This window comes from Xiphophorus hellerii, chromosome 16 (genome assembly GCF_003331165.1).
Source record: "Xiphophorus hellerii strain 12219 chromosome 16, Xiphophorus_hellerii-4.1, whole genome shotgun sequence".
Taxonomy (NCBI): Eukaryota; Metazoa; Chordata; class Actinopteri; order Cyprinodontiformes; family Poeciliidae; genus Xiphophorus; species Xiphophorus hellerii.
Genome location: NC_045687.1, coordinates 16229241 through 16244402, shown reverse-complemented (window position 1 = coordinate 16244402; position 15162 = coordinate 16229241). Strand labels below are relative to the sequence as shown.

The following is a 15162-nucleotide window of genomic DNA, read 5'->3' as shown; positions in this document are numbered from 1 at the left end:
ATTGTATGCACATTGGAAGATAACAGTAAGTCAACAGAAATGTACTGAATGCAGGAGGCTGAAAAATGCGTTATTGTGGTTAAACAGGAAATGGAGATAAACAGTGTTTCCCTTAAGGAGAAAATGTCTGAAAAACACAGAGTATGACTTTTGTTTAAAACGAATCCCTGAAAGCTAAGCGGATGGGGTCAGAACCAAAACATGGAGGATTTTTATCCATTGTGATCAGATTATTTAGTCATTTAACAAAACTGCAAGCAGTTGATATCACATCACCTCCTGTTTAATTTGGCCTCTAATACTTCTGTTTATGATAAATAATGATGTGGCATTTACAAATGACATTGAAACAGATTTCTGGTCATACTTGGACGTCATTTCTAGCAGGAAGCAGCCGGCCTCACCTGATCAGTTCCAGAACATTTTAGCAGTAATCCCACAATATGCAAAAAACGCGCTGGTTTCTGCGAGACCCGGAACCGGGTCCAGCAGTGTGAAGAATTACCAAAGAGCTCACTCTGTCCACTTTAAATCCGTTTGACCTCGAGCGTCCAGAGTCCCAGTTTGGCCCGACTCACTCGTACGTAATCCCTTTTAGCTGCTGCGTCACTCGTCTTTGTGTTTCTGCTCTTTGCGAGCCCGCGACCCCATGAGTTTGAAGAAGAGCGTGGGCCACAGTGTACGGAGATAGATGGCCACGGTGGGCAGGGGTCCGGCCAAAACCACGTCTTTGCTCTTCAGACGGACGGCCTTCAGAACCGCGTGTGCCACATCTCTGGGGTCCCAACCCGACGCCGTGGTTTTATCCACAACTGGATGAGTTGTAAAGCATGTTGATACAGAAAAACAGTTCAGATACTTTCATTAAGTCATTTGACAGCTGCTCTATATTTTTAAATCTATTCCTCCGGCCAATAAGGCGGTGGTTGCTCTTTGAATGCCTCACCTCCATACATGGATCCATCTCCAGTTACAGCGTTGACCGACAGGTTGGTTCTGATGTACCCGGGGCTGATCACCGTTACTGGGATACCCAGGTGTCCCATCTCTGCCCGCAGGCAGTCAAAGTAGGCCTGAGTGGCATGCTTAGATGCTGCATCTGGTGATATAATTTAAGAAAAAGACAGATATTGGTGATTTATTTACATAACATTGTCCAGAAGGAGGAAAACTAAAAATGCTTACAAGCAGATCTGTAAGGAATGCCTATCTTTCCCTGGACGCTGCTGATGACAACGATGTGGCCGCTGCGCCTCTGAACCATGGAGGGCAGGAGAGCTGCAAAGACAACAATAGTGCTTCATGTGGACAAAGTTTTCTTCAGCTTCTTACTCTTAAAGAGTTTGCTTTCAAACTGGGTTTAGGTTCTAGAAAGTATCGACTGAGCAAAGGATAAATATGAATACAAGTCACACTTTTCCAATTTTTTGTTCTACAGGAATATTTTTTTTTTTAAATCACAAATTGCTCTTCCATTTCACAATTACATCCTACTTTGTGTTCATCTAGCAAATAAACATCCCCCAAATAATTAGTGTATTAAAAGTTAGTGGTATGAATCCTTTTGCAGAAAAAAATTGATCTAATTGCTTCCATATTCAGTCTGATATCAAAATGCAAGCTGTAAAAATTAAATGGATTTTAGGTGATCCACTCAAACTCATTACCAACCTTGAGTGAGAGAAATGGGACCAAAGTAATTGGTTTCCATAACATCTCTTTGAACAGACATGTGGGTGTCCAGTATGTTGCCACGGTAACTGATTCCTGCATTATTAATGAGGACGTCTACATGTCCATAACATTTTAGGATCTCCTCGGCAGCTTTTCCCACAGAGTCTGCTTTGGCCAGGTCGAAGACAACAGTGCTGGGAGCGAACGTCTGCCAAGATGAACAAAACAAAGATGGTAAATCAAACTGTTCCCCTCTAGATTAGAGAATTTTGCCCTCTCTCACTAAAACGACAGTACAAACTTTAAAAATAATTATACCAGTTTGCCTTTCTATGTGGACGTCTGCCTACCTGGCGCTGGCCGTCTGCTGAGTTTCCCCTAAGCTCCTGCACCACCTCTTGCAGGCGAGCTGCGTCTCTTCCACACAGCACAAGCCGAGCGCCTGCAGTGTGGAAGACTCGTGCACACTCTACACCATAACAAAAAAGTTAGCTGTTGTTAGGAGACTTTGTCCTGATCACCTAAAGTAAAAATGAATGAAAGGCTGACCTCTTCCAAGCCCAGAACTGGCTCCTGTGATGACCACGACCGCACCCTGGACGGATGCTCCCCGTCTGAGGCGGAGAAGCATCTGGAACAGCAGCAACACTCCCACACTTGCTATAACCAGAGGAAGCACTGCTCCTCCCATGGTGCACTTTGTCTGACGATAACCCTTCCTGTTGGTAAATTAATGCATTTAATCTATTTGAACTGAAAGTGCAGTAACCAGCAAAGAAATGCTTCAAAGTGCTAAAGTGCTGTACAGAAGTCGATAAATTTCTAATAAGACATGCATACATAATTTCACTGGTTAAAAAGAACTTCAACCTAATCCTCTACAATATAATCTGAGTACCTTATTGGGCATAAACATAATGTTGCTATTCAGGGGGAAAACTCTGCCCTGAAGCATTACTCCATCCATCTTTAGGAGATGCTCTGCCTCCAGCTGGGCATTTTTAGGCATCCAGAAACATTCTTTTCTGTGATGCAAAGCAGTAATTACAACACTCACACCCTTGGAAGTAACCGTGCTTTGTGGGAGAAGAATGATTTCAACCACCACCCGCTTTTTAAGGAAACAATTTTCTGCTTCTAATTCAATCAGGGTAAAAAAAAAAAAATTAAAGATATATGCTGCTCTGTCCTTATTAACACCCCCCCCCCCCCCCCCCCCCCCACCCCCTCTGAGCCATTTAAAGGACAATTAAAAATGATGCAAATACAGTACTTTGTTTCAAAGTACTGTATTGTTTAGTACAAAGCTAAAACAAAGTGAAGATGAGGGTCACTGGTCACTTTGCAACTCAAGGCAAATTGCCTCAAGAAAAACTGAAGCAGTAAAGTTTATGCAAAATAAGATTTCTGACTTAGCGCCTCGAGAGGCTGATTTGACTAATATTAATAATGATAAACACAACTTAATGTAAAGTACTTCACATTTGAGACACAGTTTTGCAAGATATAAACAGATGGACATGACTAAGAAAGCAATTTCAAAACATGAATCAGAAAATGTCTTCCCTCTAAAAGGTGTCTGACTCATCACTGGAAAAGGAAGCGCAAAAGACCTTTAGTCTATCAAAGGCAGCAGTGGCGATCATGTTTTTATTGTTAATTATGTTAACATGCTGAAATGTATAGCAGGCTTTTCATTACATGGTGACAGTGGCGTGTACTATGCAGTGAACCCACACATGTCAATTTATCTCTACAGAGTAAAACAGTCACGCTAACTTTAGCTATAATCAATGCTGCAAATAAGCTTGACAACAGTTGATAGCTTGTCAGCTTAGACTTAGTCAGAAACTCACCTGGATTGATTTCGAGGGCTACAGAGCGCGAGGTGTGTACGAGTAAAACAGATCACTTCCTGTTTGGTTGAAAACAATCCGCATGTTTCTCCACGGGCCTGATCGGTCTGCGCACAGCTGCCGCGCAGGATTGTGGGAAGCGTAGTTTCACGTCACTGACATTTATGAAGAATGTATTCGATACAAGGGAGCTTTTTGTTGTTGTTGTAGTTTAAAACAAATCGTTTGTTTATCTTATTCGGTTGTTGGTGGATTAGCTGCCCACAAAGACTAATTAATGTTTTGCATGGTTGGAACAGGCTGTGCTCACCTGTAATATCAGATCAACTGTCTCTCCATAAATGGTTGGTGGACTGCAACATTTTCCTGTAGATAGTTTTGGTTGCAAAACGTCTAAGAAATAATTAACCCGCCATTCCTCCCCTAATTTTCAAAGGTTGTTTCCCAGAATGCATCGAGGCATTGCTGCGGTGATGGGTGCGCATAACAAAATTCTAATGTTTTTTACATTTTAAACCTAGGAGGAAATTTAATTGCTCTCCATCTTCCATCAGCTGATGTATTTGACAGCAAAGGTTGATGTGAGGACTAATGTGTTGAATCCCCAAATCTGAATATGTCAGGTGTAGCCAATGGCGCAAAAAGCGGCGCATAGGGGCGCTGCACTAGAGGGGGCGCAAAAACGATGTGGGGAATTTTTTTTCTAGTCAGCATTTTATGTACTTAACAGCTGTTTGTGTATGAAATGATCAATAACTGAGGAACAGCACTGATTAGGTTCTCCCCTCCCATACAGGTAGCTGGGCAGCGGCCCTTTGATGACGCGCTGAGGCGGTTTTTATTTTTTAAATTTGAATTGTAATAATGCCTCGACAACAGGGAGCTAAAGATAGGGCGGCAGAAAAAAAAAACTATGGTGCACAAAACAGAAAACGGAAGAGGGGGAAAGATAAAGATGTTGGAGAGACGAAGAAAAGCTTTTCAAAATGGTTGAAAGACAGAAGGTAAGTAATGTCAGTGTATCAACAAGAGAGTTGTAAATATTCAGGTTAGCTTAAGCTAGCCTAAAATGACAGGCGGTTGTTGTTGTCTCGATTTATTCCGTATTGCTATAAATGTCTGATAGACACACCTGTCACACACATCTCAACAATAAGTGTAATAATAATGACCAAAACAAAACACGGAACTATTAAGGTCAGCTAAATTGTCGTTGTGGGACCTAAATAGACCCCCCATCCCCCACGAACTGACGCTGTTGTCACGGTTGCTTAGAGACGGTTGCTACGCAGCCGCAGTGAGCTGCTATCAACCCGCGTCTTTTTAAAATGTCCACCCGATAAAACACCGTCATTAGAAGCAAAACCTCTGGCAAAAATACCGACGGTAGTGGGAAGACACAGGCTAAACAATCACAGTGAAGTTTAATAGGGGCATTAAAAAAAAAAAATGTGTCGGCGATATTCAGTGGCGCACAGTGGGTTTGTTGATATCAGACAGAATGGGTCAGGAGAGGAACCGCAGAACCTAAAGAACCAGTCTCTTCATCCCTCAGTCATTTCCTGAGACCGAAAAATAATATAAATGGCAATTTGAAGAACAGATCATACAAATAGATTAATAAATATTGTGAAGAGAAACCGTTTATCTTTTCAACATTAAAAACGTCTGTTAGGATTGTGTCGGAAGAATGTTGATATCCTTTATAAATACAATGTTTTGTGGTCAATAATATTTCACCGTTTTATTAATGTGGGTTGCCAGGTTGGATCAGGCTCCCTATGAAGCTGTAAGAATGATAGAAAACATGCAAACAAAATGCCTGAGACCTGCAGCCCACAGGCGGTTCTAGACACAGGGGAACACAAGTGGCTCTTTGGCTCAAATATATTAAATGATGAAATATTGCCCTGTTTTTTGTTTCATTGTTTTTTAATTGCCCTGTAGGCAGCAATTTATTTACATATATGTACATTTATCATTATTGATACTTTAAAATGAGTTGTACACGTTTATGTCATTGGGGAGGGGGGGCAATGACATGTTTGCATATACCTCAGAAAGTATGTAGCTGCACCCCTGGGTGTAGCAAACTGGAAAGACAAGCCTAATTGATTAATGGATTGAAACCAATTAATTCGCTGCACTATAGAATGTAACCCAAATAGAAATTTAAACTCATCACTGGCAAGAGAAAAACATTTTAAATAAATTGTGTTTTTAGTGCAACAGGTTCACTCTTTACATTGACATGAATATAATCTATTTAATGCTGTTTCTGATTCTTTAGAAGCCTGTGGGATAGCTCATACAGGAACCACATCCAAACTAGAAATGTGTGCACAAGTTTGATGTTTTCAGAGGCTGCTTTCCTTCATTATTATATTTACCTTGTGCAAAAAGAGAGCCTAGTCATGATGCTGCCACCACCATGCTTGACAGCTGGTCATTAGGTTTGAAAGCCTCACCTTGAATCCTCCTAACACACTTCTCATCTTTGTGGCCAAAAAATCCAATCATTCTCACGTGACCAGCAAACTGTATGCCAGAACTCATTTAGCACAGGTGCAACTGTAGTTGCGCTTTAAAGGTGTAGCTTTTGAAGGAGGGGGTTATTTTTGGTGGCCGCCCTCTGTCCATGATGACGTTAAACTGCGTTTTTAGGAATATCCGACTTCTATTTCTGAAGGTTTGGGGTCAGATGGTTTAGAACTAGCTTTTTCAACAGGACAATTATAAACATAACATTAAAAGTGGTTCTGGAATAATAACAGAAGGAAACCGGTGCTATGATTAAAAGCGTGTGCGGTGTCCGTATAGTTTTGATCGTATTTGGATTAAGGAAGCACAAAAACAAATGTAAACGAGTGCACCAATTTCCTGTGTTTAATGAGTTATTTCAGCTGTTTAAAGGAACTATACCTCACATATGACTCTAGTTTCTAGAGAAAAGTCAACACATTTATGTCTGAATTCTGTTTTATTCCGTTTAGTTCCTCTGAGCTGAATCCATCCTTTAGTTTTCTGTTTACAGCTTTTCAGGTCAGTGTAACGTCAACAGCGTTCAACAGCGTCTGCATTGTGTCTCCCCTTAATGTTAATGTTATATACAGCTGTATCAGCTTCTCGTGTGATTTTAATTTGATTCATTAAAACCAGTTCACTGTAGCAGGACAGTCAGTGAATCAGCTTCTCGCTCTTTTCCAGACATCGGAGGGTATCGATTTAAAAGGGGGGGGTAAAAAATACAGAAAAGTACGTTTGAAATATCCTAATGTTTAATGAAACTGTGGTGTAATGATCAGCGACAAAGGAGTACAGCAAAACTTCGAGGGAAAGGAAAAAAGAGCCTGGTACATAAAACACATCGTCCCATTTCAAATCCAAAGCGATTCAGTCCAGAGGAACTGCAGCCATTCCCTTTTGTGTGAACCCGTTCGTTGCGTGTCGGGGCAAAGGTGGAGAGGAGAAGGGAGGTGGCACAAAATGACTATGTGTTGTCGTCACTTAGAAGTAAAGGAAACACGTGGGAAAAGAACTTCTCTAGTTTTAACTATATCCCTCTGACCAGAGTTTACATGGAAGTGCCTGCCACATGTGGCGCTAACGGCTGAGCCTCCCACTTGCAGGTTCTGTTGTTATGGTTGATTTTTTTTTTCTCTGTTTTCATGTTTTTTTTTTTTCTTACTTCTCTTCAGAGCACGCTCATACCGCATAGAGTTCATAGATCTTCTTGACGCAGTACGCCAGAGCAGCCAGCGCTATCGTGTTATGGAGTCTCTTTCTGTGGACGTCATCCCTGCGTACCAAAACCACGGGAGTCGACGAGGTCAGCGTATGCAGGGGCAGCCGTGAGAGTTTTTGGCTGTCGTATTCCACCTGGTACTTGCAGCAGGGGTCGAACTGCCATGAGATGCCGTAGAGCGCGGCACAGGCCACGCTGAGGGCGCCGGCGGGCAGCGCCACGTAGCGCGAGTACTCGATGGGCAGCGAGAGCGGCGTCAGGAGGCACACCGTGCCCGACAGTACAGCCGTCTTGTGCAGGCAGTTCCCCACCGTGATCCAACGGGCCGTCTCGTCGCCCATCCGCGTGGGCTCGATGACGATGTATTTGCACTGGGCCTCCAGCGCCTGCTCCAGCTCGTACTCAAACTGGTCCTGTGCACTCTCTCCATTGTAGATCTCGTGCACGATGTAGCAGTTCGAGTCGGCCATCACTGCCCTGCACAGAAACAGATTGGGGTGTTGGCGAGGGAAAATGTGAGTCGCCAGGATAACGTAGAAATTATAGAAATAGCTTGAAGGTAGCTTGCACATAGTTTTCCCTCATCAATTTTATTTTTTTGATTTTAGCATCAGAATTTTGCCTTTAGAAAATTTCCCACGCATAAAATATAAACCTCTGACCAGATCCCACCTGGTGCTAATATTTAGCAACAGGTTAGTTATTGATATGAATATTGCACACACATATATTGTGACAACAAAATCATGTACAGCTTCAGCTTATTGTGTCACGTCTATCTGGTCGTCAACATTAACACAACTATGTTTCCTCAGTTAAATCCACTCTTTTCTTTCAGGTTTAGATTTTTTTTTTTGAAATGTTTATGATTGCTTTTTAATAAATACCCAGGGCAAAGTTTTTCAACCACCACCGCCTTGAAAGATATCTTAAAATAGTACTTCTTTTTCTACTTTTTAAAAATTTATATAAAGAAGTTAGTCACAGCTGTGGTAAAAAATTTATCTGTTTCTGATAATTTGCATTTCATTTAATCATTTACTTACAGAACAAGCAGACTCAAACACGTCAAAGCAGTGTATGAGACTGCGACACGTTGAGAAAATATATTATTAGCTTATTGCAATCAAGAGTTAATCCAAACACTGGAAATAATTAGTGGGTGTTACTGCTTGACGAACTTGGAACAGTTAAGTCGGGTTTGATGTGATTCTCAGATCCAAGTTTGGACTTCAGAGGGTAAACAAGCACAGCATAAACAAACATTACTTGGTCTTGGTTTTCTGTCATCCGGTTTAGCTCATGCTGGGAGTTCTGGAAAGTCAGAAGTGGCTGATGAAGTAAACATCAATGTGCTTGCACAACTCAATATTTTTGGGAATCTATTAGCCCCACTTGTTTCTGTTTCTATTTACCTTAAAAATAAAAAATTTTAAGTAATAAAGAACACAGCACAAATACAGTCAGTAGTTTACATGCATCTACTGTATAATCGTTGCAACCTAGAACTTGTTAATTTATCACACAATATTTTTGCATCCACAAGGTCTTTTTGTTTCTGTAAATATCCCCAATGGCAGCAGCAAGCAACTGATTGCAGATTACTGCGAAAAACAATTGCTTTATGTCCCATGCTGTCCAATTCACTAACAATTAGTCTAACAAATAAAAACAAAACAATCTTAAAGTTTGACATTTGGGAAGTTAACCATGTTTTTGTGATTTTGGACTACAACTTTTCACAGCATTCAATGTAAATTAATTTGAGAATTCCAGCTTTTTAGGACCAACATGAACTATGTGGCTGGCTGAATTTCAATCAGAATGTTGACATTATGTAAGCTGCACAAGGACAGCCCATTAAATATGGCAATAAATGGTTCTTTCTTATAGCAATACTGCAAATAGTAAGACTACAAGGAAGACTTTAACTTGATAAATGGAGCAACTCTTGTGTCATTTAAATGTTTTTTTTTCCAGATAAAATTGTATACCTCAATTCAAAATTGAAGCTCATGCATTATTTTGATTCATTACAGCGTCTCATAATAAATATGAATATATGGAAGTAACCAAAATTATGTTTCTAGTAAAATGTATATGGCATAGCAAGGCTATTAAAATATATTTTAATAAATAAATATAATACAACGGATCAAGACCATAACTCATTTGAACATTTTATCAACAAACCTACTGGAACCTCATGTGAAGTGGTGACAGCTACGTTTGCTCTGTTGCATTTTGATTTTACACCGAGGTCCTCCAGATCCCGCCGAGGAAATGTCGGAACACTCAACATCAAACTATTAAAACTCACCTAAGTGTAATGGCATAAGGTTATTAATCCTAGGTGACAGTCTACATATTCCCCGACGATTTTAACCAGGAACATAATGTCCCTGAGCGGCGGCTAGATAAGCACCTCAGTCGCCTGTATACTTAAAAGTTTTGGAGGACTGTCCAGTTAAAGTTCAGGACCGTATTACTTTCCCAGCCGCGGACTCTCGCAGCCCAGCCAGACCTCGAACCAAGCGTCCCCCCGGTACAACATACTAGTTTCCGAACAGACTCGTGCTGAAATGCAACTTCTCTCCACATTTTCAACAGTTTGCCTGAAATACTCCAAATATCACATGAGCAGCTAGTTTGTTTTTCTGCTAACCACGGTAGCTAACGACAGCTAACCATGGCTAAAAAAAATAAAATTTCTCTCGTTGGCGCAAAACGCTTGAACCCCAAATAAAGTGCGTGTTCGAGAACTGAACATGGCATTAACAAAACTCTATATCCTGTATCGATAAATTGACATTAAAGCCAGAATTTGGAGTAACTGACCTCTCCCTGCTTACTGGGACACCGCGCCTCCTTCCCAGCGACGCCATGTTGGAAGATACGACTGTGATTTCGGTTGACGTACAGTCGCGCTCAGCATTTTGGGTGTTGTAGTGAATAAAATGGCGGAATGTGTGGGTATCGCTTATTTGCCGAACTACAGTTCCCATGATGCATTGAGGTTATGTGTACTTGCTGTACGTATTTTGTAACAAGTTTGAGAGGTCAGGCGAGATTCTTTATTAAACCTGTCGAAAATAATTAAGGTAAATCTACTTAATTAAAAAAATATAGTGTACTGCACTACATAAGCTAAAATTTTTAATAATTTTAGATTTTAAATCTGTAATCATGCAAACAGAACATGGACATATCGTCTCCTGGAACAGACTGTAACATATCCTACATACCGCTGTCTTCTATTGTTTTGCGGCTTTATGAGTATATTTCTGGACACTCACCCATATTGTGCTGTGTGGATGCGTGCGTGTGTGAGGCTTCTGTCCGCCTGTCGAAACCCGACGCTCTGTGGATGTAACAAAGATAAATGCTACGTTCAGGAATGTGAGATCGCTTTGAACCACATGCTGGGCAGCGGACAATAATGTGACAGCTTCAGGTTCCAGCCAGCATGACGCACGCATCACGTATCAATACAAGTTAAAACGTCTGGGGATATTTAATAATGCTATGTATAGCTGCAAGGCTAGAGTGTCTTAATTTTATGCCAGTTGGATTTATTTTTGTTTTTATTTCCGAGTTACCGTAATATTCTTATTCTCAAACTCTTTTGAAGGTGCAGTTAAAACTACCTTATTGCTTTTCGAAATACTCCAGACATACATAATAGAATATACATTACGTCCAGTTTCACGGCAGTTATGATGACCAAAAAATTATTTTTATTTGCTGAAATATTTTGGGTTTCCCACCACAAGTTTCTCAAAATAGTTTGCTGCTGGAATATTGACCAATGTTTATTGGCTGCCCTTTTCCCCACAAATCTTTTTATGACTTTGTGATGACCACTCTATGACATTAATGTTGTCCTTAAGCCACTTCTTAACTAATCTGGTAGCATGTTTATTGGCCCATCTATGTCCAAGTTTCAATCCTTCTGCTGAAGTCTTGAAAAATATTTCCACATAATGTTCTTTCCTTCTGCAGATGTAACAATGGTCCTTGTGACTAAACACTTGAATTGTAGCTTCACCAGATGACAAAGACCTTGAAAATCAATGTCTTTGTTCATGAGTGGATTAGATTACAATAATGCAATGGGTAGTTTAATAAAATGTTAAAGTACAAACAAACACACAAACCATCCACCCCTACAGATACTGACAAGAATTAGATCAGGCGTTTGGATCGACTGATGTTGTTCTTCTTGCAACCACCTGTTGGCGACAAAGGGCGGCCTCAATATTAGGTCAAATCTAACATTTATCAACTACTTTATGTTGGTAGATCACAAAAAATCCAAATGAAATCCATTGACGTTCGTGGTTGTAAAATGACAAAATCTGGAAAGACTCAAATGGCATGAATACTTTTGTTTGGCGCAACGAGATTTTCATCAAATTAAACTTTCTATAACCTTTAGATCAGGGGTGTCAAACTCCAGTCCTCAAGGGACACTGTCCTGCATGTTTTAGATGTGCCACAGGTACAAAAACGCTGGAATGAAATTGCTTAATTACCTCCTTCTTGTGTAGATCAGTTATCCAGAGCCTTGCTAATGACCTAATTATTCTATTCAGGTGTGGCGCAGCAGAGGCACATCTAAAAGTTGCAGGGCAGTGGCCCTCCAGGACTGGAGTTTGACACCTGTGCTTTAGATGCACACTTTTCAACAAATCCACAAACTGACCTGTGACGAGTAGATGAGTCATTTATTCAGAACAAATAGAGAGAAAATGATATCAAGTATAAAACAGCGTAACAAGAACATTTGGACATATCTGTTAGACTGAGCCACCTGCTCAGTACACATATCAGGCATTGTTTTAACAATACAAAACAAATATTACAAAAATACCCAAAGAAACCCACATAAAAAAAGACAAAAAAAAATAATGCCTTGGCCAGTTTATGGCCTTATGCCACCATATGAAAGTTATACAAAAAGGGATTTTTATTGCAGTTATCAGTAGAAAGTGTTTCGGAGTGTGTTGAGTTAGCCTGAGGTATTTGTCTCCTCAACACTGACGATTGTCTACAGCAAAATCTCAAATTCTCAGGGTTTTTTTTCCTGTGGTGAGAAGAGAAAGCTAATTTTCCTGCATTGGAGAGTAAGGACTAACACACTTTAAGAAATAAAAATGCCCTGAATCTAAAGAGTGTCGCCACTGATGCCGGTTTGAGCTGAAGTAAATATAGATATCCGCACTGAAGTGTTAACTAGTAGCAGTGTCTCTAACCTCAAGTTCATCTTGTATCACAGTCAGAATGGATATGCTCAGTTTCCACTCCTGTACTCAAACTGAGTTTCAAAAAAATAAAAAAGATAAATAAATAAAGAGAAAGGGGAATAAAGTAATTAAAAATCCTTAGCATATCAACCCCTAACGCATCTTCTTCTGTCAAAGAAATCATAGCCGGGTTTTAAAAATGTCTTTTCATCCAAGACTCTTCAGTAGTAGCACTACTTTAATGTACTAAGAGAAAAATGAGTAATATTGGAAAATCTTAAAAGTAACATTATTTTACAATATTATAAGTGTAACGATGACAGTTTCTCTTCATCTGAGTACTTGAAAAAGACACAAAGTCGGTCTGACCTTGTAGTTAAAAGGAGGACATCATTTTGTTGTAACCAACATTTGCGTCAAGTCAGTGGTGGGGCGACGTCCTAGAAGGACAAGCCACCACCTTTGGGCTGCTTTGTCTCTGCAAGTCTAGATCGCACGGTTTGCTCCAGCAGTCCGCGTCCACCCGACGCGACAGCTCTGGTTTGAGATCACCTGCGTTCACTTGGTTTTGCGTTTAGCAATGCTTCGGAGGCTTCTCTTGTTGTATCCTGGAAACCTCCTGCCTAAAACTTACTGCACACAGTCTCTGTGTTCAAGTCTTTTTGCTTGTCCTGTTGGGTCATTGATGGATGTGTTCAAAGTACTGAGGCTGAGGGTTCTCTTTAACATATTTCTGGATGTACCAGCAGGTCAAGTGAGCTTTCAGGTCCTCCTCCACCACAAAATCCATGGCTGCCTGAAATTAAACAATGACAGAGGTTTCTAAATGCTACAAAGACCTAAACTGAAACCATGTCAGGTAAGAATAAGCTTGAGTTTATAGGCATGAAACAAAGGACGAATATGTAGGATAGCCTATATCCCAGAACTTATCTGAAGAGGCATGGCATCATTTATTCTTTGAAATATGGGGGGAAAGTGGTTAGAAATCAACAGATAAGTGGTTGGCCAAACACAATCAACCTTCTCCAATAGTCATCTCAATCCCCAGACCTAAACCAACTGAAAACCTGTGGAGTGAGCGTTAGATGTCAAGGCCAGGCAGCAAACTCATAACTCTGGATGAGATATTGCAAAGAGGAATGTTCAAAGATCCCTCTTGCTGAATGCTCCATCTAGACTCAGAAAAACTAATAATAATGCGTCACGGCCCATCCCCAACTTGCTGCTACAATTTTCTATTGCTTACAGGAAATCCAACATGTTTGTGTGGAGGTCGGTTGGTTGCAAATCCCAACAAAACCTTGATGAAAGTGAAAAATAACGAATCCACAAATTTTAACCTTGGCCAGGTGTTTGGCAATTCCTCTCCCTCTGTAAGCATCTGGAACCTCTGTGTGTTGTAAATCCACCGTCTTCTTCCCAACGTATTCGTACAGGAGGACTGCTCGATCGTGGGATCCTGAGAACACACACATTTTTTTGTGTGGTGATTGTTTTGAGGACTACAGCCAATGAATCAGATTAGACAAACTCCATGAGGTAAAAGAATTATAAAAATATATTTTTAAGGATAAAACATAGTGAGACAAAATGTGAGTAATTAGTGCCGGTTCTTGTGAGCCTGTACTTCTGCCGCCAATCAGCCAGTTAAAAAGCAGGAACTTAACGGAGATTCTGGGCTCGGATAAAATAATATTCAGCTTTACACATGGCATCCAACCTAGTCACCCCATTATCAGCATCAAGCAAAGGGTTTCAGGTCCCTATTGACTGAAATGAATAAAAGCAATATAACTTTTTAGGAAGTAATTGACATGTTTATATGGTGCTAAAGCATCCTCATTCTGCCAGTGCTGCCCTGGACATCTTAGCTCCCATATGGCCCTTACAAAAGTAAAAATCACAGGTGTGCTAAGCAGATATGATTTTAGGCTTCTGGAGAATAGTCCTGCTGCTGCTTAACAAAATGAGGGAAATAAAGAAATGAGGGAAATAAAGATCATTATTCACAACAATGGATTAAGCAACCTCTTATGTCTCCCACTACTAAATGAAACTAAGCACCACATATAGCTGAATGCAAAGACAATTAATAAAAACTCTGAAAAAGAAAAGAAAAAAACAGACATATTACAGACAGTGCATTGATACCCAAGAGAGTTAAAAATCTTACAGACCCTTTGATTTTAAGAAGAAATAGGTCTGATTGGGTTTATTATTCAAGAATCCACCCGAAAAGACCAGCTTTTGTGAAGCTTCATTGTCATGAGCTGAAGAAAGCAGCTGTGCCTGAAATGGCAGCTGGAGTCCTTCACGAGGGGCAACGACAACAATGTTAGCAGAGCAGGAAGCTAACGTTACAAAGCTAACACCTTGTGCCAGCCCCGAAACTCAGAGCCTACCGTTCAGTCTTATGACAAACTGCCGACGCTTTTTATCGTGCTCCACCTGAATCTGAGAGCTGTTTGCATCAAACGAGTTGGCCTGTGCCATTTCGGCAGAGGTGTCGGTCTGTTAGGCTTTCTCTGCTAAACAGAAATGGCTACACGAGACGATGATGATGATGAACTGCTCAGAGGAAAACACTCCATCCAACCGAATCAGCTGTGAGGTCCCGTGATGATCAGCCAATCAGGAG

The 15162-nt window shown here is 40.6% G+C and overlaps 3 protein-coding genes across 5 annotated transcripts; all 3 read right to left on the bottom strand.

Annotated features, from left to right (window-relative positions):
* Window positions 1-49: 49 nt before the first annotated feature.
* dhrs7b (dehydrogenase/reductase (SDR family) member 7B) lies at window positions 50-3658 on the bottom strand. Its single transcript, XM_032587545.1, has 7 exons — window positions 3531-3658; window positions 2224-2393; window positions 2025-2143; window positions 1672-1882; window positions 1186-1278; window positions 947-1099; window positions 50-812 (listed from the first exon to the last, which is right to left on the bottom strand). Exons 2-7 carry the CDS (start codon window positions 2363-2365, stop codon window positions 607-609), a joined length of 924 nt encoding a protein of 307 aa, XP_032443436.1. The 5' UTR covers window positions 2366-2393; window positions 3531-3658; the 3' UTR covers window positions 50-606.
* A 2833-nt stretch (window positions 3659-6491) lies between these two features.
* On the bottom strand, window positions 6492-10701 carry tmem11 (transmembrane protein 11). 2 transcript variants are annotated; one of them, XM_032588218.1, is made up of 2 exons: window positions 10572-10701; window positions 6492-7752 (listed from the first exon to the last, which is right to left on the bottom strand). In XM_032588218.1, exon 2 carries the CDS (start codon window positions 7743-7745, stop codon window positions 7236-7238), a length of 510 nt encoding a protein of 169 aa, XP_032444109.1. In that variant the 5' UTR covers window positions 7746-7752; window positions 10572-10701; the 3' UTR covers window positions 6492-7235. The 2 variants fall into 2 exon arrangements, with proteins under 2 accessions (XP_032444109.1, XP_032444108.1); XM_032588217.1 differs by lacking the exon at window positions 10572-10701 and adding an exon at window positions 10114-10222.
* Window positions 10702-11983: 1282 nt separating this feature from the next.
* Window positions 11984-15141, bottom strand: natd1 (protein NATD1). 2 transcript variants are annotated; one of them, XM_032587792.1, is made up of 4 exons: window positions 14927-15141; window positions 14702-14833; window positions 13865-13983; window positions 11984-13317 (listed from the first exon to the last, which is right to left on the bottom strand). In XM_032587792.1, the coding sequence occupies exons 1-4, from the start codon at window positions 15015-15017 to the stop codon at window positions 13201-13203; spliced, it is 459 nt and encodes a 152-aa protein (XP_032443683.1). In that variant the 5' UTR covers window positions 15018-15141; the 3' UTR covers window positions 11984-13200. The 2 variants fall into 2 exon arrangements, with proteins under 2 accessions (XP_032443683.1, XP_032443685.1); XM_032587794.1 differs by lacking the exon at window positions 14702-14833.
* Window positions 15142-15162: the final 21 nt, after the last annotated feature.